The sequence below is a fragment of the Limanda limanda genome, chromosome 7, assembly GCF_963576545.1.
Source record: "Limanda limanda chromosome 7, fLimLim1.1, whole genome shotgun sequence".
Classification (NCBI taxonomy): domain Eukaryota; kingdom Metazoa; phylum Chordata; class Actinopteri; order Pleuronectiformes; family Pleuronectidae; genus Limanda; species Limanda limanda.
The window spans coordinates 10,572,378-10,594,893 of NC_083642.1; the positions used below are offsets into that span (position 1 = coordinate 10,572,378).

A 22,516-nucleotide genomic window follows, 5' to 3' on the forward strand; every position below is an offset into this window, starting at 1 on the left:
GGCCTGCAGTGTTTTGTAAAGTACAGCAACTTATCAGGGAGGCCTATAGACAATGGAGCGTCTGTTGAATCCGGATGAAACATCGCAGCGTCTTTTTACTTAACCATAGTTTAAGATTATATGCATTCGACTAAAATGTTCTCTTCTTTTTAAATTATTTTCCACACAGAATGGTTTAGAGAGATAGAGAAAGAGAAAAAAGAGAGAGAGATAGGGGGTGCAGTGGACAGGTAAAAAGTTGAAGAAAGAGCGCATAGCCACTTCATTCGACTAAAATGTTCTCTTCTTTTTTTAAATTATTTTCCACGCAGAATGATTTGAGTGGGAGATAGAGAGAGATAGAGATGGAGATAGATAGAGAAAGAGAGAGAGAGATGGAGGGGTGCAGTGGACAGGTAAAAAGTTGGGAGACCAAGAGCGCACATAGCCACTTCAGGGTTTGTCGCTGCAGTGTTTGAAGAGGCCCCCCGGGGTCCCGGAGCCGCTGAACGGGTACACGGCGGCGGCCTGTCCGAAGGGGGTCTGCAGGCCACCGCCGGGGGGCAGGGGCGACGCCAGGCTCCCCCCCCCCTGGTTCAGGTAGGACACCAGCCGCCGCATCTCCTCCAGCGCCTGCGCCTGCATGAGGATGTAGTTCTTGGCCAGGAGCAAGGTGGCGATCTTGGAGAGTTTCCTGACGGACGGGCTGTGCGCGTACGGGATGACGGCTCGCAGCCCGTCCAGCGCGTCGTTCAGGTCGTGCATCCTCCTCCGCTCCCGGGCGTTGATGCTCAGCCGCAGGGACCGCTGTTCCTTGGACTTCTTGCCCCCCCCGCCGCCGGACTTCTCGTCCCCCCCCCCGGACCGCCGGGCTCCGCCGCCGAGCGAGTCGAAGCCGTCCTCGTCCTCGCTGGTGTGCTCGCCCCCGCTCGTCTCGTTGGTGGTCTTGCCGGTGCTGGTGGTCTTCTGCTGCCCGGAGAGGAAGTCGGCGGCCGGGGTCAGCGGGTAGCGCGCGGGGCTTCCGGCCGCACCGTGGGGGGGGCCGAAGCCGAAGGCGGACTGTCCGTAGCGCTGCGTGAGGTCCAGGAGCGCGTCGTTGCTGATGGACTTGAGCAGGTTCTCGTCGCTGGCATTCATCTTCTCCTCTCTCTCTGCGAGGGAAGGAGAGAAGAGTGGGTCCCCCTCGGTGCTGTGCTCCTCCTCTAAGCTCTGCAGGAGTTTGGGTGCTTCTCCTCCTCCTCTTCCTCTCCTCCTCCTCTTCCTCTCCTCCTCCTCTCCTCTGCTCCTCCTCTGCTCTCAGCAGGAGTTTGGTTGCTTCTCCTCTCCTCTCTCCTCCTCCTCTCCTCTCCTCCTCTGCTCTCTGCAGGAGTTTCGGTGCTTCTCCTCTCCTCTCTCCTCCTCCTCTCCTCTCTCCAGGAGTTTGGGTGCTTCTCCTCCTCCTCTTCTCCTCTGACTGACTCTTGGAAGAAGCAGGCTGCGAGTCTCTACATGCAAACACCTCCTCCTCCTCCACCACACTGGTTCTGCTGGTTCTACTGGTTCTGATGGTTCTGAGTGAGCCCTTGTTCCTCCACCACACTGGTTCTGATGGTTCTGCTGGTTCTGGTTCTGCTGGTTCTGGTTCTGCTGGTTCTGAGTGAGCCCTTGTTCCTCCACCACACTGGTTCTACTGGTTCTGCTGGTTCTGCTGGTTCTGCTGGTTCTAATGGTTCCGAGTGAGCTCACGTTCCTCCACCACACTGGTTCTACTGGTTCTAATGGTTCTGCTGGTTCTGCTGGGACCACACCGGAGCGCTCGCGTGTGCCCCTTCCCCTCGCGCCCTGGGCAGATTGTGGCTCGCGCGCTGCCCTGCTCGCGAGCTAGTATAGGAGCACGAGGCCCGGGGGGGGGATCAGGTGCTGTCCAATCAGAGAGCGAGTTTATTGACTCCGGAAGAGGGCGTGGTGTGCTCTCCTCCCGTTAGTTCTGTCACAACGTGGCGATGGGAAGTGACGCGTTTAATGGGAAATGGATTTGAAATCCATGTATTAGGTTAGAGTTGGTTCTGCTCACCTGTCACCTGGATGGATGGACTCTTTGTCCAGATCACAAAGATCAGGTAGGAGAACAGAACCACACAGACAGGACGTGAAAAGAGAGGGAACTGTGGAACACAACTGTAGTAAAACTGTGGGAGGGAGTATCCGAGATAAGGCTACACCGGATGTTCACATTCAGACAAAAGAGTAAAATAATAACTGATAAAATAGCAGAAGGAGCAGGTGATGACAAAGATGTGATTCAACTAGATTCAAGATCCAAGATTCAAGATTTTTTATTGTCAAATGAACAGAGATAACATGAAGTTGAAACTGTCAATGAAATGCTTGGGTCACACACTCTCTTTAAGCAATGCTCAGTAATTTCAACCCAAAAAAATTAAATAAAAATAGAAATAGTATAAAATAGAATAAAAAAGAATAAAATAGAATAACAATGAAATGGAATATCAAAAATTTAACATAGAAAATAAAATATATACATACATACATACTAAAACAACCACCATGGCCCTGAAGAGCAAGCCACAATGACATATGGTACATATATGTGTTTTCCTATTTTGCTTTGTGTTGTGTTATTTCCCTTTGTTTTATTTTATTTGTTGTTGCATTTTTTTTTGTGATTTGATGTCTTGCTTTGCTCTTCAGAGCCTCTGTGATCATGGCAGACTTAACACTACCTAATGGAGAAGGTGCTAAAAAAACTAAAAATGTCTGACATTCATTTGATATTGAAACGCGTGAACTTGAAGAGAGGAACTCCTGGTGTAAGTCGATGGTTTCAGCCGTGCAGCCCTTGGTGGACAGACCCAGGAATAGTGATGTTATAGAGACTTAGCATCTTACACTAGGTGGAAAGTGATAAGGGACAGACAAATAGCTTCAGTGCTACATGGGCCTCACTTCCATGAAATCTACAGATATGTATAAATGTGTTATTAAGCTATAAATAAGCTTTGCTCCAAATATCCAAGAAAAGAACAGAAAAGGAAACTATAGTGATTCCCTATAGCACTTAGTATAGTGAATCTGTAAATGTGAGTATAAGATTTCCAATCATACATATCACAATAAGCTGGGACATCACACATACAGTATATCCCAATATGATAACACTTCAAATGTCCCTGAAGCTAAGGAACAGGTGTCCTGACTGCAAACAGCCAAGCATGAAACTTCATAGTGAAGGTTACACTGCCTCCCGGTGGCCAGTGGGGAGCATTGCACCGTGATGGAAGTTTCATGCTCGCCCACAGCTGCAGGAGTTTCTTCAAACTCCGCCCCCCCCCCCCCCCACCACATCTGTTCCTTTATATTCTGGGGGGAAATTGTTGAGGTGATGGTGCCACCGTGTGGAGGAAGAAGCTAAATAAAAATAAATAACAAAGCACCAAATGCAAACTTTTGTGGAGGTTTAGATTTCATTTGGTGGTTAATGCTGTATAGTGAGGAGTGTGTATAAGTTAAATTAATCTCCCCATAAAAAATTGTTTGGGTTTATTACTATGTCATTCATAGGTTTGATATAGGTGATGTTCTTTCTGCAAATTCATTTATTATACTGAGTTGGACCCGGGATACTTTATAGATTGAAACACTTGTCCATTATGTTAACAACTGTTTCTTCTAATCAATGTAAATATTGTAATTTGTTGATGTTCTCAGCTACATGCGGCATCTATTGCTCTGGTGTTCATCCTGGGAGAGGAATCCCTCAGATGTGGCTCTCTCTTGTTAATCCCTATGAGACAAATTGGGATTTGTGAGTATGAGCTATTCTAAACACAAATTGAATGATTGATTTGATGACTTTGTATCAAAATATATCATATGAGGATCTTTAAGTGTGTTACTCTCTCAGTGTTAGTCAGAGTCTATTTCCTCTATAATACCCGTTATTAGAATAATTTTCTGTATGCCAAAGTAATTATTATCATGTGTTTCAGTAATAATCATTTTATTAGTTTCCTCATTTTTCTGTGAAAGCCCACTAATGAAATGGTGATGACCTGATGTTTATTAAAACTGCCACATGCTGCTAATCAGTGCTTAGACTGACTTAATTGTTTAACCGTCATTAACTGGGATTTAAAGTAGTTATTACCTGAACTGTTCAGCAGTTAAAGACACTATCAAGTCTGACAGGGATACGTCTCCTGTAGTAACAGGATTATCTGCATCTTCCTTAGGAACATTTAAACAGTAATTACAAGCGAGTATTTTCAATCATGATTCATTTAAATCCAATTAACAAAATGTTTTACTTTACCGTCGCTGAATAGAGTGTGGCAGAAATAGACTGAAATAGAAATAGACTGCAACAAACAAACAAAAAAAACAGTGCTGTAAAATTGTAGTAGTGAGTATTCAAGATAAGGCTTCACAGGATGATCACATTCAACCAAAAGTGATCAACAAACACTGACAAAACAGATAATATATAAATATATTTCCTATTTGTCACTGTGACTGGCTCAAATTAACAAACTGTTTCCAATGGAGAAAAAGACTAAATAATACCTAATGGAGAAGGTGCTGAAAAAAACAAAATGTATGACAATCATTTGATATTGAAACACATGAACACAAGCATCAGTCCATAAAAGGTCAATGAGCCTTTTGACAGCAGGTGGCCTGATTTGTCATAGTGGGAAAACCACAGGTGTTATATTATAGTGTCCCAGTACAATGTGAGAGTGGAACAACGTCTAAACATCAGGAACCTAAAAAAAATTAAATTACCTTCAGCCTTTATTTATTCTTAGATTTACACCATTCAAAAAATGTTCTTAAAAAAAACAAAAAACAGAGAGTTGTAGATGTGGCTACATACCGATTTTTACAACACGTAACCTTTGACCTTTGACATCCAAATGTAACATCAGACAAGATTTCATCAGACTAATATTGAAGTACCATTCTGTCCATCAGACACTTTTTATATATGTGGGATCACATTCTGCTGCTACGCCGTCTCACAGTCTTCAGTTTGACTGTTGACAGCTGATGACACACAGAGTATTCCACCAGTGTGACGTGTGACTCTGGCCACAAATACAACTACATCAAACTTTCAACCCTTAGAAAAAACTTCTCCAGCCCATGAAATGATTTTCTCTCTGAGACTCAGATATGACTGTACTATACTTGGGCCAGCAGATGGCAGAAAAGCCTGTGAGTTGGAAAAACTGAAATTCTTAATCACATCATCTACAACATATTATTAAAGTCAGTGAAATCTATTTAGCATCTCCTGGTGTTGTTTTGGGTGATTTATTAGTCCAGGGGTTATTGTTTTAAAAAGCTATGCATGCACAATATTCAGAAAAACCCAAAGACTTTAACGAATATGTATTTTTAATTATTGATCTAGAGGAATAATTCAATCCAGTTCATTCACTAATGTCACCTTTTTACCTCTTTTACTTCTCTGGTCACATCTCCTTGTGTCCAGCTGACAGCATCACACACGGTCTTACCGAGCACTGATTGACAGAGGATGGAAGAAATGCACAAGTGTCAGCACACCAGCTAATAATACATCATGCTTTTAAAGCCTGTGCAGCGTTTCTACGTTGCCACGGCAACTGCAGGGCTCAGTTGCCACACAATGGTGGTCCATCACTGCGTTGGGCTGGATGTGCAGTGACGGCCGAGGACCACCAAGGGGCAGGCAAGTCTTTTCTAACGGGTTGGAGCTTGGTGGCACTGTCATATCTGACAGGAAAAGTTCATGTGTCCTCACACACAGACAAGTGTATAAATACACACACGCTTTCAGACATGTGGTCACCAACACTCACACTGGACATGTGCTCCATCAGCCTGACACCCCCGACTTCATACATGAGGGTTGTGATGCTCCTGAGGTGGAATGGGAGCGTTTCAATAGGTGATGATATTCAAAGTTGCACCAGATATTGATCATTGGTGATGTAGTGATTGATGTATTGATGTGTTGTGTATCAAACCCCAGCAGGCTTTACACTTGAGGGTTCTCCAGGCTGTTACTCATCTAGTAAATTTGATTCCCACTCTCTCAATCTGATTCTCACCGCCCCCCCACCTCTCTCTCTCACACACACACACACACGTACACACACACACATACAGAAACACACACACACACACGCACACACATCAAAGTGCTGCTCTGAGTCAAGATGGAACAGGCTCTTTTGATCTCCCCCTGCCGACTCTGATTAACATGTGGATTTACAGTGCAGACCCACAGGGACACGGCGGCCATGACACCCCTCTGCTGCACTGGAGTCGAGTCTCCTCTCACCCAATCACAACCCTTGATTTTATTCATGGCTCCAATCATGACGCTTTTTTTGGGGGGATCAGCACTCTCCCAAGAAACAAACCAAATCCTCGCACTCGTTCAACCTTAAGCGCTTCGCCTCAAAATCGGAGAAATCCCAAATCACAGGACCCTGTATTCTGTACCTGCCCAATTAGAGAGATTTCCCAACGTCTCAGCTTTGCAAAAGTCTTTCTCCCAAATCGAAAGCCTGTGCTCCATCTCAGAGGAAACAGAAAGGTACAAGAGACAGCTGTGGATCGGTGATTTAAATGTTTAATGCTGCCTGTCTCTTTTGCGGTGGCGGGTACAGGTTCGCTGACGAGGACGGAGAGAATGTTGGAAAAGTTGAGCATCGAGCTTCAGAGGAAGTGAACGCCTGCTCCGCGTTGCACATAGTTTTCATTGCATTGCACATTTTTAACACATTTCATCACAAGCCGAAACACGTCAACGTGGTTTCTCGTCTGTCTTCGTCGAGTTCACCCTAAAACTTTCTCCTCATCATCTCTTCCCTTCCATTTTGTCTCCCCTCACTGCAGTGCGATGCAGATTTTCCACAGGGCGGAGGTATGGTGGAGATAGGCGGGGTCCCATGAATAATTGTTGAAGATATATTTACTCTGACCCACTTTGGAATCCCTTTTGCTCTCCCTTAAAGGTGCCGCAGTTTAAAGTCGACATAAGACGTTTGAGCAAGTGCCGAAATTCTCTCCGATCGGGTCGCAGGTTCGTCGCGTGGTCGCAGCTGTCGAATGAATCTCTGCAGCTGCCTAACGTGAGTATTATCAAGACTCCAGCATCGAGATACTCTGCTCAGTATAAAAACACACGTGAATATACATGATGAGTACATGAAGTCCTACTTCCTCTTCAACTCACGACCCTCAAGCTAAATTCAGTGGCAGGAAGCTCAAGTGTAAAAGTGGCAAACTCATGAAGTGTTTTATTTACATTTTATTTTTATTTTTTACAGTGAATGAACAAACATCTGCCATCTTGTATGCTCATTGTAGCATGACAGTAACAAACATGATAAATTAATTGGAGAAGAATTTGTTTACAGGCACCAGATTTACAGTCCAATTAGGACGCTGTGGGACAAAGTGATTGGCTTATAGACATTTATTGGTTCAAGTGGTCGGGGGATCTGATCTGGTTATTCAGTGTCGTTACTGAATTTGAAAGTATTAGATATGGATTGATCAGTGTTGACACTCACCTCTCTATATGATGAGGGGAGCCAGGTTGGATGTTATTCAATTACAGACTGTATGATACACAAACATGTCAATCCACAAACATGCTGTCCATCATTTGTTTGCAGAAGAAATAGACATAAATGTATTTAAGAAACATATCAAATCATAAAAGGTATCAATACATTCACCGAACATTACAGAGAGAACTCGATAATGTGCTCAAGATGCAAAATTGAAAAAAGATTTGAACTAAGCTGCCTTTCAGAATTTCCCAGGAAAGCAAAGTTTGATTATTTTGCTGTTGCAGTTTAAGTTGTAGATAAAATAAGATCTAAGCATTCAATAATCAGGTTGAGCCGATGCCACCATTTTTCCTGGTGTAAGCTCACATCAGATTTTCTATAATTTACATTTGATTTTACTGTTCATTACATATCTTCATGTGAAAGATGCCATGTACTAGGAGAGTGTTGCTGTATTGCTGCTGCCTGCTTATCTATTATTTCACTTGTCCATTTAATACAGCTGATCCCGTTATATCACTTTATTCCAAAATCTGTCAAATTTATCTCCCTTTGTCTTTCAATACACACAATCTTTATTTCTGCCTCCAACTCCCATGCATGTCCTCCTCGCCCCCCCCCCCACATTCTTGCCCAATATTCCACAGTGTGAAAAGTCACCCAGAGTTTTTTCCTTCTAGGGTTTCTGCGGACAGGAAGTCCATATTTAATGAAGTGACTCTCTTGTTAAAATGCTTTTAAGTGCTCCGGTGCAGGGCTCCAGGCTGGAGGGGGGGGAGGAGGGGGAAGAGGGGGCCGGGGCTTTTATTTATTCATTGGGCGGTTCAGTGCCTCTTCCCTGCTCCTGCTCTGTGAAGAAGGGAGAGGATTAGAGAAATGAACCCCCCCTCCCTCCCTCCTCCTCAACACACACACACACACACACACACACACGCACCCATCCTCCCTCTCTCCCCTTCACTGGCCGTGTTTCCTCCCTCGGGGGACACCCCTGCGTCAGTCCACATTAACATCCATCAGAGCATGGTGCTCCAGAGAGGGGGGGGGGACGAGCCTCTGTCCCACTGAGTCGCACGTACATGCATGAGTTCATGTGAGCACACGCACACACACACACACACATACACACAAGCACGCAAGGCAAAGTGTGCAGGAGCATGCACAGTGCAGCAGAAGCATCTCCGTCACCCTGAGCTACACTCACACTCACACTCCGTTTTGTTTATAAACCGCATTTCAAAAAATCGGACGCGTTTTCCAGAGAGCCCCCCCCCCCCCCCTGCGACGTTTTGAGTCACACACGTGCAGCTTTGCCCGGCTTGATCAGTCAGCGGGCCTATTTGAACAAGTTTGAACAAGCATCTGAAGAGTGTCAGGAGGCAGACGGAGGAGGAGAGGAGAAAGTTTCTGCGATGGTTGCGTTGTTCTGATTTCCTCTCCTCCTCCTCCTCCTCCTCCTCGTCCTCTTCTGTGTGAAGTTCCGTGGGCCTGTCTGCTCCCTCGTTATCGCTCCTCCACTCGGAGGAACAGGAGGGAAGCCGGGACCGGGGCTGGATGGATGAGAGAGGCATATCATTAAACCAAGAGTGTGTCTATACACAACAAAGCCCAGACTCCATCACGTTCCGGCACACTTGTGTCACACTCATCATTCCCCTGCACTGAACTGCCGTGTGAAAAAGAAATGCCCTCATTTGTCAGGAAAGGCACATATCATGTTATTTCTCAGCAGGCCCTAATAGAAGTTCCTTTAATGTTTCCCCCCTCTTTCAAATCTTTGAGAATTTTGGAGGTGCTAATGCTCATATCTAAAATTGGATTAGAGCTATTTGTTAGGGCTTGACTGACGCACATGTGTGTGAGTGTGTGTTGGTGTGAAAAGGCATCTTCACTGGGAGGATCCACTGCAGCTGCATGTGCAGAGGGATGCAGATTGTTATAATCCACCAAGGCTGACCTAGATTCCAAAACCCAGGCGCACAAAATGAGAGATGATGCCTCCCACACACACACACACACACAGACACACACACACACACACACATTCAAACATGACACACACAAAAAAAACATATTAACCCGTGTCTCACCCTAACCTGTTAAAAGATCTCTCCTTTCCATTCATCACCTGGAGAGATCCAACGACCGATTTGATCCACACAGCAAATTGCATGTGTGTCATCCCCCCCACCCTCTTCCTCATCCCAGAGCTCCCCCTCCTCCTCCTCTTCTTCTCTCATCTCGGGAATCTAACATCAAACTGAAATGTTAAAATGCAAATTCATTTTTTCCCATCCAGCTCGGTTCAACACAAACTTATAATTGGATTCTGCCCATTAATATAAAAGTTTTTCTTGATCCTCATCATCATTCGGTCTCACATTAGTCTTTTCCATGACACACGTGGACTGGCCTCGTTCTACGATAAGACACACGGAGGGGGGGGACGATGGAGAGGCAGAGGGAGGACGGAGAGGACAGTGGTCTCATTAGCATGGAGGAGTCGAACTGAATCGTGGCGTAATCCCGAAACCAAGGTAGCACAGTTAATACGAGTCAGGAATTAATTAGAAACATAACAAAAGTGAGCACATCTGCCCGAGGTGGTGCACGCTCAGTGGTTTTCCTCTCAACGCTTCCACTTGGTTACACTCTCTTCTCTTCTTTACCCAGATTCCCGTCAGATCAGCTGCTGCGTTGAGGTTTTATAACCTGTGGATATTTCTGGCGGATGGAGGATGCTCTGCACTGGGACCTGGGTTCACTGCCGTGTTCAGTTTGAGAAATATAGACATTTTAGCTTTCAAATGAAAAGCAGATTATCAGGATGCAACTGTCAGGAGAGAGAGAGAGAGGCCCTGGTCGGACCAGCTGTAACGTCAGAGATGATGTAATCATTAGTGAACAGGTCTCTCAGAGTCCAAGGTGCACAGAGGATGCATTTGCAGTTCTTCGTGTTTCCCATACATTGATTTGTTTGTGGTCGCTGCAACAATATCTACATTGACTTGATTGATTTGTTTAGCTCTCTCTCCTCACCCAAACCCTGACCTAGGAATTAATTAGTAAGATAACAAAAGTGAGCACATCTGCCCGGGGTGGTGCACGGTCAGTTCTCTTCTCAACGCTTCCACTTGGTTACACTCTCTTCTCTTTTTTACCCAGATTCCCGTCAGATCAGCTGCTGCATTGAGGCTTTATGAGGCTTTGCACAGGGACATGTCTATATTGAGAAATATAGACATTTTTGCTTTCAAATGAAAAGCAGATTATCAGGATGCAACTGTCAGGACAGAGAGGGTTCCTGGTCGGACCAGCTGTAACATCTGGGCTGATGTGATCATTATTGAACAGGTCTCTCAGAATCCAAGGTGCACAGAGGATGCATTTGAGATATGATCAGACCCCCCCCCCATCCCCTCCAGAGGTGGGCCACATTGAAAGAACGCCCACTCCACTCTGGCCTGCATGGAATCATGTTTACAGTTCTTTGTGTTTCCATACATTGATTTGTTTGTGGTCACTGCAACAATATCTACATTGACTTGATTGATTTCAAACCCTGACCTATAACCATGACTAATTCATACATAACCCTATCCCCAACTAAATGAGCTTTCTTTGGTCGCCCTGGGGTCAACTGGTGCTAACAAGGTCAGTGTTTATGCTGGGAAATGTCCTCAAGAGGACACACACACACACACAGCTACGTCCCCAAGCTGGTGCAGGGGTTAGAGGAGTAACATAAAACCAGATGAAGGTTTTTGAGGAGTCAGGGTTGACAATCTTTCATTTGTTTTATTAAAGGTACGACGCAGTCAAATAGAGATCCGAACAACAAACAAAACTAGAAACAAGACATCTAAACGACTGCCAAAGCAAAAGGGTACAAAGGGCATTAAACACCTTAACAACACAAAAACAGCAGAACCGCACGGGTCGAAGCGAAGTGGCAGTTCTCCCCTCCAGGGGAAAAAAGGTCAGACAAAGTCTCACAATAACAATCAGAAGCTACAAAGAAGGTAACTGACATCTGATAAAGTAACCTGACACAATAAGACAGGTTCAACTAGCCAAGAGTTCATAGACCAACCACTACAGCTCTCTTATAAGATACACATGCATACACAGCAGCAGACAACAGCAAGTGGCAAAGAGAGAGAGAGAGAGAGAGAGAGAGAGAGAGAGAGAGAGAGAGAGAGAGAGAGAGAGAGAGAGAGAGGATGGAGTGCAGCACCTGTTTTTACACTCTTCCTCCAGGTGAGCTGATGAGGGGATTGCTGATTGAAAGCAGCTCCCGGGAATCCTGAGCTGAAGCCTGAGGGTGTAGCACAGAGTACACATTCAAGTACACTCTCTTTAGGAATGTAACACACACACGCACACACACACACACACACACACACACACACACACATATTGACAACAGGCCCGTCAGAGTCAAACTGCCTCAAAACAACAAGGTATTTGTTCTCTGCAAATAGCCATGATAGCGTATAGGGTACAACGTGAGATCTGATCCCCGGTGGTCACTCGAGACAAATGTGGAGATTTATTCAAACTGTCTGTTTGTGATTGAATCGCTAATGGCTGGTGTGGACGAGCCAGACAGACGGCCTGAGAGACAGAGAGAGAGAGAGAGAGAGTGCACCAGATGCTGTGTGGGAGGGTTATTTAATTGATGATATCACACCTCTCTTTCCCTCCTTCTCTCCCTCTTGTTCTCCTTCTCTTCCTCCTTCAACACACTAACACGCACGCACAAACACATTAACATTCGTGCACACCATATTTGCCCCGTCACTGTCTTGTGGTTGCGTGACACGCCACCCACGCCTCTCCCTGCCCTGTTCTGCACACCTTAGGCTTCACAGCGATACGTGAGGCCTGGTGTGTGTGTGTGTGTGTGTGTGTGTCTGTGTGTGTGTTTGTGTGTGTGTTTGTGTGTGTGTTTGTGTGTGTGTTTGTGCCGCTCGTCAGATCGACCTCACACTCGATGCCTGATCCGAGGTGATGATTAACAAAGGAGCTGGTTGTAAATTCACAGCAACAAAACACACAAAAGGGTGAAAACATCTCTCTTCCATATTTTCTCTGCTCTGTGCATTAAAGGGATAGTTCACCCAAAAAATGGAAATTTAGCTAATTATTCTCACCACTATGACAATGGAGGGGTGGGTGAAGTGTTTGAGTCAACAGATTTCTGTAGATTTCAAGATTTCTGGAGTTTCAGGGGAAAACAGTGCTGCAGCCAAATCCAATACAATTGAAATAACTGGCGGCCACTTTAAAAAAAACATAAAATGCCACCAAACTGCTCCTGTGATGTCATCCAAGTGTCCTTAGGCCCCGACATTCAAATGCAACTTGAAATGGCGTTATTTAGAACCACTTTTTAAGCCTAAATGTCGTCTGTTATCCTCCTTCTAGTAACTGCAGATATCGCGTGTTCTAGCTGATCTTGTCTTGCTGTGTCATTAGTTGTTTTTTTTTATCTTTGAAGAAGTGGTCCCCAGTTACTTCAGTAGTATTGGGTTTGGGCTGCAACACTGTTCACCCCTGACACTCCTGAAGTGTTTTGTGGACTCACACACTTCACCCAGCCCTCCATTGGCATAGTGGTGAGTAGATAATGAGTAACTTTGCATTTTTGGGAGAACCATCCCGTTAAGTTGTTTGAAATCACGTAGCCGAACAACATCCGTTTGGCGTCGTGGTTTCACGAGAGCGTCGCCACAGCTCTCTAACATGCGCCCGGTCCAAGTTTCGGTTTTCTTCCGCAGGTGGAAAACTGTTCCACGTGCTCGCCGCTAAACCAGAAAAGCCCCAGAAAACGGGTCTCATTAATTAGCTGCTCATTTGTTAATGCAAATGAGCTTAATTAAAAAATAGACTCTCCTTTTGTGGGTTTCAAAGGGAGACGGTGAGGCCTAATCAGGAGGTTTGTTCAGCTGTGGCACTAATGAGACATATTTGGCCTAACAAGGGAGCGATGCCCTAATTTGTTTATGCTAATGATATAAAACAGTGCTTGTCCTTTTGCTGTATCTGGGAAGGGATCAGTCACACACACGCCTCCGTGCGATGTACCTTCAGGGTTTTATCCAGCGCTGGCGAGGTGGCGCGGCGGCCTCGCTGAATTGTTTCAGTAGGTTAATTGGCTTCATTAGCCTAATGGAGATCATCGGGGCGACGACTCAATGTCAGCGCGTTGGTGGGATTCGGAGGAATTTTCCAGTGAAAATGTCGTGCGATGAAAAGGCGAGAGAGAGTGAGAGGGAGAGAACTCACTGAACATCTTTACTTGAAATATTCCTGGAGAAGTAAACAAAGGAAGTCAAGTCTGCTTGTGCAAAAACTTCAACTCAGATTCCTATTCTTCGTTCTGCTTCACCCCCTTTTGATCCTGACCACATCGAATATGGGTTTAAACTTCAAAAGATTTACAATATTCACCATCACTTTCTTTGTTGTGCAGGGCAAAAAAAATATGTTTGTTCAATGGTTAAATCGAAGTCTCTCCTGATGGAACTGGATCAATTGTTGTAGTCGATCTAGAGGGAAAGAGTTCAACAACCTCTGGATGGATTACTATGTAACTATTGGTACAAATGATGATTCCTTGACTTTTCAACTATAGAGCTGCTTTCAGACATGCACTGGACTCCACAGTTCCTCCATATTTCCTCCAGAAGAGATGCATGTGTGAACGCAAATGTCCGAGTGAGACGCTCAGTAGTGTCTGTGGGCTTCCTTCTCCTGACCTCCTGGTATAAAATCTGTAGAAATCCATCATACACATAGAAGACACCGACTAAGATGTTGAGTTTGTGGTGACAGGAGCAGAGTTAATACGTCACTTCCTGTCCCTGCCGGCTGCTCCACCTCTCAAATGAATACCTCAGAGATTTTAATGCTGTTGTGAACACATCTGTGCAGAAAACCTCCCACTGCGGTGTTCAAATGAGAAAAGCTAAACTCTGGGTAAAGTCCTTAGCCAATTCTCCAGATTTTGCCCGTAGGTCATGTCTGAAAACAGCTTAGTCAACACGTTTGATTTTGACTCAATCGTCTCAACAACTTGGAGATGAGTTGAATGTCATCCAGTTTTGAAAGACTTCCACATTCGGGTTGAAGTGCATCAACTACATGAACCCTCAACTTTCCATTTAGCCCCAACGTCCCCAAGTGGTAATTATCTAATGCCACTTAAACTTAGCGTGAGTGGAGTCAACAGTGAGTGGGCTTAGAATTTTCTTGAGTCCATCTTTTATTCTTAATAAGGTGTATTTGTGTGTGTGCATGTGCTTTTGTGCATACATGTGGATATGTGTGTGCCTTCTCTCTGCTATTTTGTTCACCGTTGACTGAGTGTGAGGCCGAGTGAGACGGCGGCAGGGCTGGCCCTCACTGATAACTAGGCACAGACGGAGTCCTGTGGTCTAAACACACACACACACACACACACACACACACACACACACACACACACACACACACACACACACACACACACACACACACACACACACACACACAGGCATTAATTAATATAAAAATGGAAGGGAAATTGAAAAAAATAAAAAATACCATCTCTACTTTTAATTGGGCCGACTGTCGTCCAACCAGACAGAGAAAACAAGCTCAATCATCCTCCACCATCTTGTTGCGTGTTGAATTATTGATAGATGGAGCAAACGGCGCTAGAAAATGAAATGGGGAAGGAGCACTGGGCCGGAGTGCGTTTGAATGTAGTGATAGAATTTGATTTTTCATGTGTGATGCGTGCTGTGAGGACTCTTGTAGCAGAGCGGGTGAAGAGGAGTTCTGAGCTTCTCCATGGTGACTGTGGAGAAGCTGCATGTGCCAGACAAGCCAGCTGGTATCTCGTTGTCCAAGTACACAATGCTCCAAAAAACGAACTAAATACATATAAATAACTGATGTAGATGATGTATTTATTTATTATTCATTTACATTAGAATCACTGTGTGAATCCTCATCCTCTACAACCTTTACATGTCACCTTTGTGACGCTTTTCACGTTCTCGACCTGTTTCAAACAGTAACTTCTCTCTGTATAAGCTCTCTGAATATACAATTATGTGATAAACAGTTTTGGGGATTTTGTGGCATCTGAACTTTCTATTTGTTAAGATATTCCCTCTCTCGTAGCTCAGGGCAACCAGACCCAGTGGGTTCTTTCCTCTGTTTAAAGGTCCAGTGTGTATTTAGCGGAATCTTGGCAGAAATTAAATGTATTATGCATAATTATCTTTTCATTAGTTTGTAATCACCTGAAACTTAGAATCCTTTTGTTCTCATTACCTTAGAACAACTGTTTATATCTTCGGTTGGGAGAGGGTCCTCCATCTTAGACCTCCATGTTTTTACAGTTGCCCAGAACAGACAAAAAAAAACAATGGCTCTAAAGAAGCCCTATGCATTTCTATTTTGCCAGAAAGCAACTTTTGTTCAGCATGCTTGAAAATAGCAGGTGTGGCAAGGTGTATTCACCTGGCTTCGATATGCAACTCTAGCACAGGATGCTACACACTGTACCTTTAACCAGACTGCAATGCTTCTGTCATAATCTATATGTAGTTAAAGCCTGTTATATAAATTATTTGATATAGGTGATTATTGAAGTGACATGAGAGATGGGCCTTTAAGTCCTCTATTATGCTCTATGTATTAAAACTGACTCTGGGACTTTTTCCTGCACGGCACCATAATAGAGAGATGATAAAAAAAATTTGACCTCCGATGTTTTGATACCTCAGCCAGATAATGAGGGCGAGGAAATCCCTGAATAGGCTCCTCTGCTTTGACAGTGACAAAACGCGTTGGACTTAAACTTCTAGAGGCCGAATAGAGACCTTGAAATATTCCTCTCGTCAATTAATCTCCATTCAATGACAACACTGCTTTACTTAGCCAACCATTCAGCCTCCTCCGGCTGCTATAATTGTCCCAGTTAATTGCTTTTCAACTCTCTTTGATTACAAGGTCGGCTCTGAATGGCTGGTGTACATGGCTCAAAGTTGGGTGCAGCTCGCTCGTCCCTCTGCCCTTTTCTATGCACCCCCCCCCCACCCCTTGGTCACAACAGGTCTCACCACCACCTCTCCTTTCCCCTCCCCTCCTCTCCTCTCCTCTCCTCTCCTCTCCTCCAATGACCCTACAGTCCAAGGCGTCAGTGCTGTCGCTGCTGTGAAATTTCACACTATTCATCATGGAGACCTACAGTATAATGGAGTCCGTTAACTTCATTAAACTGACTGGTTTAAACCCATAATAGAACCTGTCCACTTCCAGAATCCCCTGTGACAGGTGGGATGGTGGTGGTGGTGGATCCTACAGTTTCAGTTATAATATACATATAACTGTTACAAGAGAATTTCAGGCAAATAAAAAATCTGAAAGCAGATTTGCAGGTAAGTGGGTAAAATAAGCAGTTACTGAGTTACTCTCCAGCCTTTATAGTCAGTACATAAACCATGATATATGGTTAATAACACAGTATAATGCAGTTCTGGGGACATAGGCTTTTACTAATGTGTTTGTCAGCCACTCTAACTCCTCCTGTGCAAGTGGAGGAAACTACACAAGCGGATAATAAATGACACTGGGAAAAAACAGTGTTATAATAGAATAAAATATGTCTAGAATTGGTGTCAAATATCGGAATGTCCTTATAACCGAGTCGTCTACGATCTGGACCTGCCCGAGGTTCCTGGAACACGCTTCACCTCTCATCCGCAGAGAGGCGTCCGGGTCGTTTAACCACTCGTGGGGTGGATGATGCCTTGAGAGGCTGTCGAGGTCACATGCGACTGTTGACCCGCCCGGGCGTCATGTGAGTCGTCAGGGTTGCCAGTCATGATGTGAATGGGTGTTAATCTGTCTGGATCTTGAGGCGGCATTGTAAGAGGCGAGTGAGTGGCGTCGCACTCCACCTCTTCTGTTCAGCCGTCGTCGTTCCAGTTTGACGTTAATCCCCTTTTCTGCACAGAGATCCCGACATATTCAATACGCCATTGTTTACCCCTGACGCCTTTGTGACTGACTTTAGACGACATCCATTCCAGAATCAGAGGAAAGACACGTAACACAACAGCGTCTGCATCGGTCGAACCAATCCAGCTCTTCCTTAACCGTATATTCAAGATGGCTTCCTTGGAAAAACCATCTACAATGACGTCCTGAAATGAGTACAATCCTTTGTACACAACATTTCTCCTTTTGTGCACACAGTGGTTGTGTGTCTCTTATGTTTCTCGGGGAGTGCATAAATAAAGTGGTGGCCTCCTCAGGTTACATTCAGGAATATATTGGTTGGTCAACGACTTGGTCCTTATCCAGTTCTAGGTGGTTTACTACCTTCCTCCTATAGCTGCTGGTAGGATCTCACCTACGGCTAAACTGCTGCCACACTTAAATGTTTTAGTTTTAAAACACACCACCTTTGCTACTTCTACACCTGCCTTTCACACATCTCTGGAATTTTCAACCCTTTCAGTTTGAAACCTCGGGGGCTTCATTTGAATCTGGACGGGCAGAGATGGAGACATTTGGAAACAAGTGATGCAGTCGCCTGCGTTTGCTTCCTGATTAGTTCTCATCAGTCTCGACTCGTTGAAAACAATTATTATCAGTAACAGTCATCCGTTAAAGAAAAGAAATCTACGAGCTTACTTTTGCCAGAGCTGCTTCTTGTTTGTATTTTCTGCAACTAAGTAGACAACTGAACAATCTGCTTCCTGTTGACACTGTGAAATACATTTTAAGGTTTTTGTTAGTAGGGACACAGATTTCCTCTGATTCAGACCTAAAATGTCTGGACGGAGATCGTACTTGTTTTAAATCTAAACTATATGTGGATGTTGCCTCAGTGTCTCAGGCGGCCGTGTAACTGGAAAGACCTTTGAATGGTAATCGGCAATTTTTTATCACCACTGTGCATTTTCCTTTATCTGTCGGCACAATGGTGATGTTCTGGTCCGTTTAGAGCAAAGCCAGTTCAATCCCATTCCTCTCCTGAATGATGGAGTTTTAGGACAGTGCTTCAACACTAGCGGGGGCAGCTGACACTTCCTCCGCCATATCTGACAATTTCTTATTATGAAGGCTCAATCTATGGTTGTGATGAGGTCAGCCACTGGAATCTGTTCTGTTGTTACAGCAAAATTCAGGTTTGGGGCGACTGGCATCAGAATTCAAATAATTTCATTCCCGATATTGTACTTAGTTAATTATGTTATAGGAGACAATTTCCAAAGATATATGTACTTTTATATTCATGTTAGTATTGTTAATATTACTTGGGTGGGGGGTGGGATAATGTTTTCTATGTTTTCTACTTGTTGCTTTGTCTGTTTGTATGTTTGTTTATTTGGCAAAAAAAAACATCCATCTATTTGTAAAGGTCATGTAACATGATGTGATGTGTTTCAATAAACAGATTTATAAAAAAAAAGTATTGTTAATATTATTTTGTACTGTTCTGTTTTGTTGTGAGTCAAGTTTTCCACCTGCAATATTAAACCACTTCATATGAAGATTGGATGAGTGACCTGGAAGAATGAGAACGTTCACACTTCCTTACAGCTGAATATATCTATATTAATATGCTTTATAACAGCAACAACAACAATGATAATAATAATAATAATAATAATAATAATAATAATAATAATAATAATAATAATAATAAAGATACAGATTATAGAAGCAAAAGACATTACATATAAAACAATGTAAATGCCAAACAGGGATACACAGGGTATGGTGTTATTCAAACATATTGTTATTTTGTAGTGTATTATTATTTAGTGTCGTTATATAAAGTGACACACAAAGGGAAAGCACAGAGGAAACTGTACATGGGGGAAATGTGGTGGGGAAAAGATATATTGCTGTTAGCTCCTTAAAAGAGCAAGAGTGTTCCACAACTGTCCCTGACAATTTATGTACTGTTGCGGTTGGTTAAGGCAGCGGAGTCCATGATTGGAAAGAGATGGGGGTTGGTTGGTTTGTGTGTCTGTGTGTGTGTGTGTGTGTGTGTGGCTCCTGCGTCTTTCTCCTCTCCCTTCACAGCTCACATGGAGGCGACAGAGTCCCTCTCATTACTGAACAGCACAGCCCCCCCGAACAAAGGCTCACGCACTGACAGCGGCGCGTGTTCAATACCGATAACTAGTTTGGCCTCTCATCTGAATTAGCATGCCATATAGGCCTTGACACACATTTGCCGATGCACACACACACTTTTTAAAGACACACCCTCATGTGCAATTATTCACACACGCACACACACACACACACACACACACACTCGCACTCATCCTGCAAACTCTTGTGTTGAACAGATAGCGATTACTGGATTACTCTGCAGTGGCAACTTGAATATGCATTGAAGCTTTGCCTCGTCAGCACCGGCGGCTTTTGTTCTCCACGTGGAGACTGAGCCACACAAAGCCGCTCGGCATCCAAGACGCACAACAACAGAACAAGCAAACTGCAAAAAAAAAAATGCTCACTGTGGTTCTGAGGGAGGCTGGCAGGTCGCTGCTCGGGAGGAACGATGCAAACAGGCGGCTCGGCGTTACTTCCGCTCCACTTCAGTATGGATTTCTTCTCGTCTGCCCTTCTGCATGTTTCACACCTGGCTGGCTAAAGGTGCCACTGGGCCTGGGGGTGACCGCTTAGGGGGGAACAGCAAAGGGGCAGCACAGACACACACACACACACACACACACACACACACACACACACACACACACACACACACACACACACACACACACACACACTAACACACACTAACAGACACACAGAGTCCTGTCTCTATGACTATTAACTATTAACTTCCATTGGTTTCCTGGAGACCAACCCTGCCCTAACAAAAACCTAACCTCGACCTAACTTCAACATTAAACTAATCTCAATTTATCTTAATAACCCTAACCCTTATCCTAACCCTAACCCCTAAATCTAATTCTATAACCTAACCCTGACCTTAACCTAACACAAACATAAATCTGACGTTAACCTTAACGCTAACCATAATTTAACGTTAATCGAACGCTAACCTAAGTCTAGCTCTAAGCTTTACCTGAATCTAACTCTTAGTTTAACCAAACCAAATCCTAATGTGCTGTAACCTTAGAATGTCATGATTTACGTTATGGGGACTTGCTTTTTGACCCCATGAGCAACACACACACACACAGAGACACACACACACACTAACAGACACACAGAGTCCTGTCTCTATGACTTCAGCGGACATTGTGTTAACTTCCATTGGTTTCCTGGAGACCAACCCTGCCCTAACAAAAACCTAACCTCGACCTAACTTCAACATTAAACTAATCTTAATTTATCCTAATAACCCTAACCCTTATCCTAACCCTAACCCCTAAATCTAATTCTATAACCTAACCCTGACCTTAACCCAACACAAACATAAATCTGACGTTAACCTTAACGCTAACCATAATTTAACGTTAATCGAACGCTAGCCTAAATCTAGCTCTAAGCTTTACCTGAATCTAACTCTTAGTTTAACCAAACCAAATCCTAATGTGCTGTAACGTTAGAATGTCATGATTTACGTTATGGGGACTTGCTTTTCGACCCCATGAGCAACACACGCACACACACACACACACACACACACACACACACACACACACACAGACACACACACTTATCAGGCTAACCTTTGCTCTTCCTGTTTCACTGTACACTAGCTCATTGTAATCTTAAGAATAGTGGAACACAGCGTAAAATCAACAGAAAATTGTATCTTCACAATAAGCCGTCCAATAATCAAGCTTATTTCAGAATAAAACCCTTTTCTCCCTTTGTGGAGTCCATTTGCTAAAAGCCGGGCTACACAAATGTCCCCCCCTGCCCCCGTTGTGACTAATATCTGCGATGGCGCTCCGTCACATACAATCACAATGGCCTGTTTATCTTGCTGTCACATTTCTTTGATGCCTTCTGCTGTGATTGGGCCAACGGTCGCCACTTCTACCGCAGCAAGACTCGGCATCAGCAGGGAGCAAAATGGGGGAGCTTTTAAAATGTTCCAGGTTCCCGTGCTCGGAGCCGTGCACATAAATAATTGCACGTTTGCGGGCGAGCGTGAGAGAGATTCTTTCCCCCCCCAGACGCGTTGCACTATCTGCATTTCAAGGGACACTTCAACGCAGGTGGCAAGTGACCCGCTTTGCAAATGAGTCGAGGGTTGAGGGATATTTACCGAACAGGCAGATAGCGTGTCATTTCTCACGCTGATAATGAGGGGGGAAATGTGAGGGAAGAAAACATGGAAGAGGAGGAGTGGAGGAAGGAAAGTGAGGAGAGGTGGAGTGCAGGAAGGAACGCCTGAAATATGCATATCATCATGTGGGTGACTGATAGCTTTCTGTGAAACGCTTCCCTTGATGGGCGCGCGTGAGGCAGGCTTCTAATTGAGCACCGCTGCCAATCATACCAGCTCATAATGTGTGTGTGTGTGTTTGTGTGTTATCTGCAGTGTTACATTTGCCCTGCTGAAGCACTGGAAACACACACACACACACAGAACTTTGTGTCTTTGATCGTCGTAGTGAGACTGTTCTCTCCATGTTCTAATTGACTCGGTGTTAAAAAGAGATCAAGCAGCAGAAATCTAAAAGATGATCAGTTGTTTGTTAGAATACATCAATCATCCCGAGCTGATCGATACGTATCAACACAAGTCTGATGAGGAAGCATCATCTCTCAGGGCTCACAGGGTCGGGTGCTGTCGGCTCAGGCCTCTGTCTCAGATCCTTGTAAGGCTCTGCAAAAAATAACGAACGGGAAAATTAACTTTCAAACTCCAGTAACAACATTATTGTGGCTTTACGTCTTTAAGTGTAGAAACAATTCGCAGATCGACTCCTGTGTTGACTCACTGTGCAGCAGAC

The 22,516-nt window shown here is 44.4% G+C and overlaps 1 protein-coding gene across 1 annotated transcript; it reads right to left on the reverse strand.

Annotated features, from left to right (window-relative positions):
• Positions 1–432: 432 nt before the first annotated feature.
• On the reverse strand, positions 433–1,116 carry bhlhe23 (basic helix-loop-helix family, member e23). The gene has a single exon (XM_061074206.1). It carries the CDS (start codon positions 1,114–1,116, stop codon positions 433–435), a length of 684 nt encoding a protein of 227 aa, XP_060930189.1.
• Between the last annotated feature and the right edge of the window lie 21,400 nt (positions 1,117–22,516).

Coding starts and splice junctions, on each gene's coding strand:
- bhlhe23 (XM_061074206.1), bottom strand. CDS start 1,116: ATGAATGCCAGCGACGAGAACCTGCTCAAGTCCATCAGCAACGACGCG.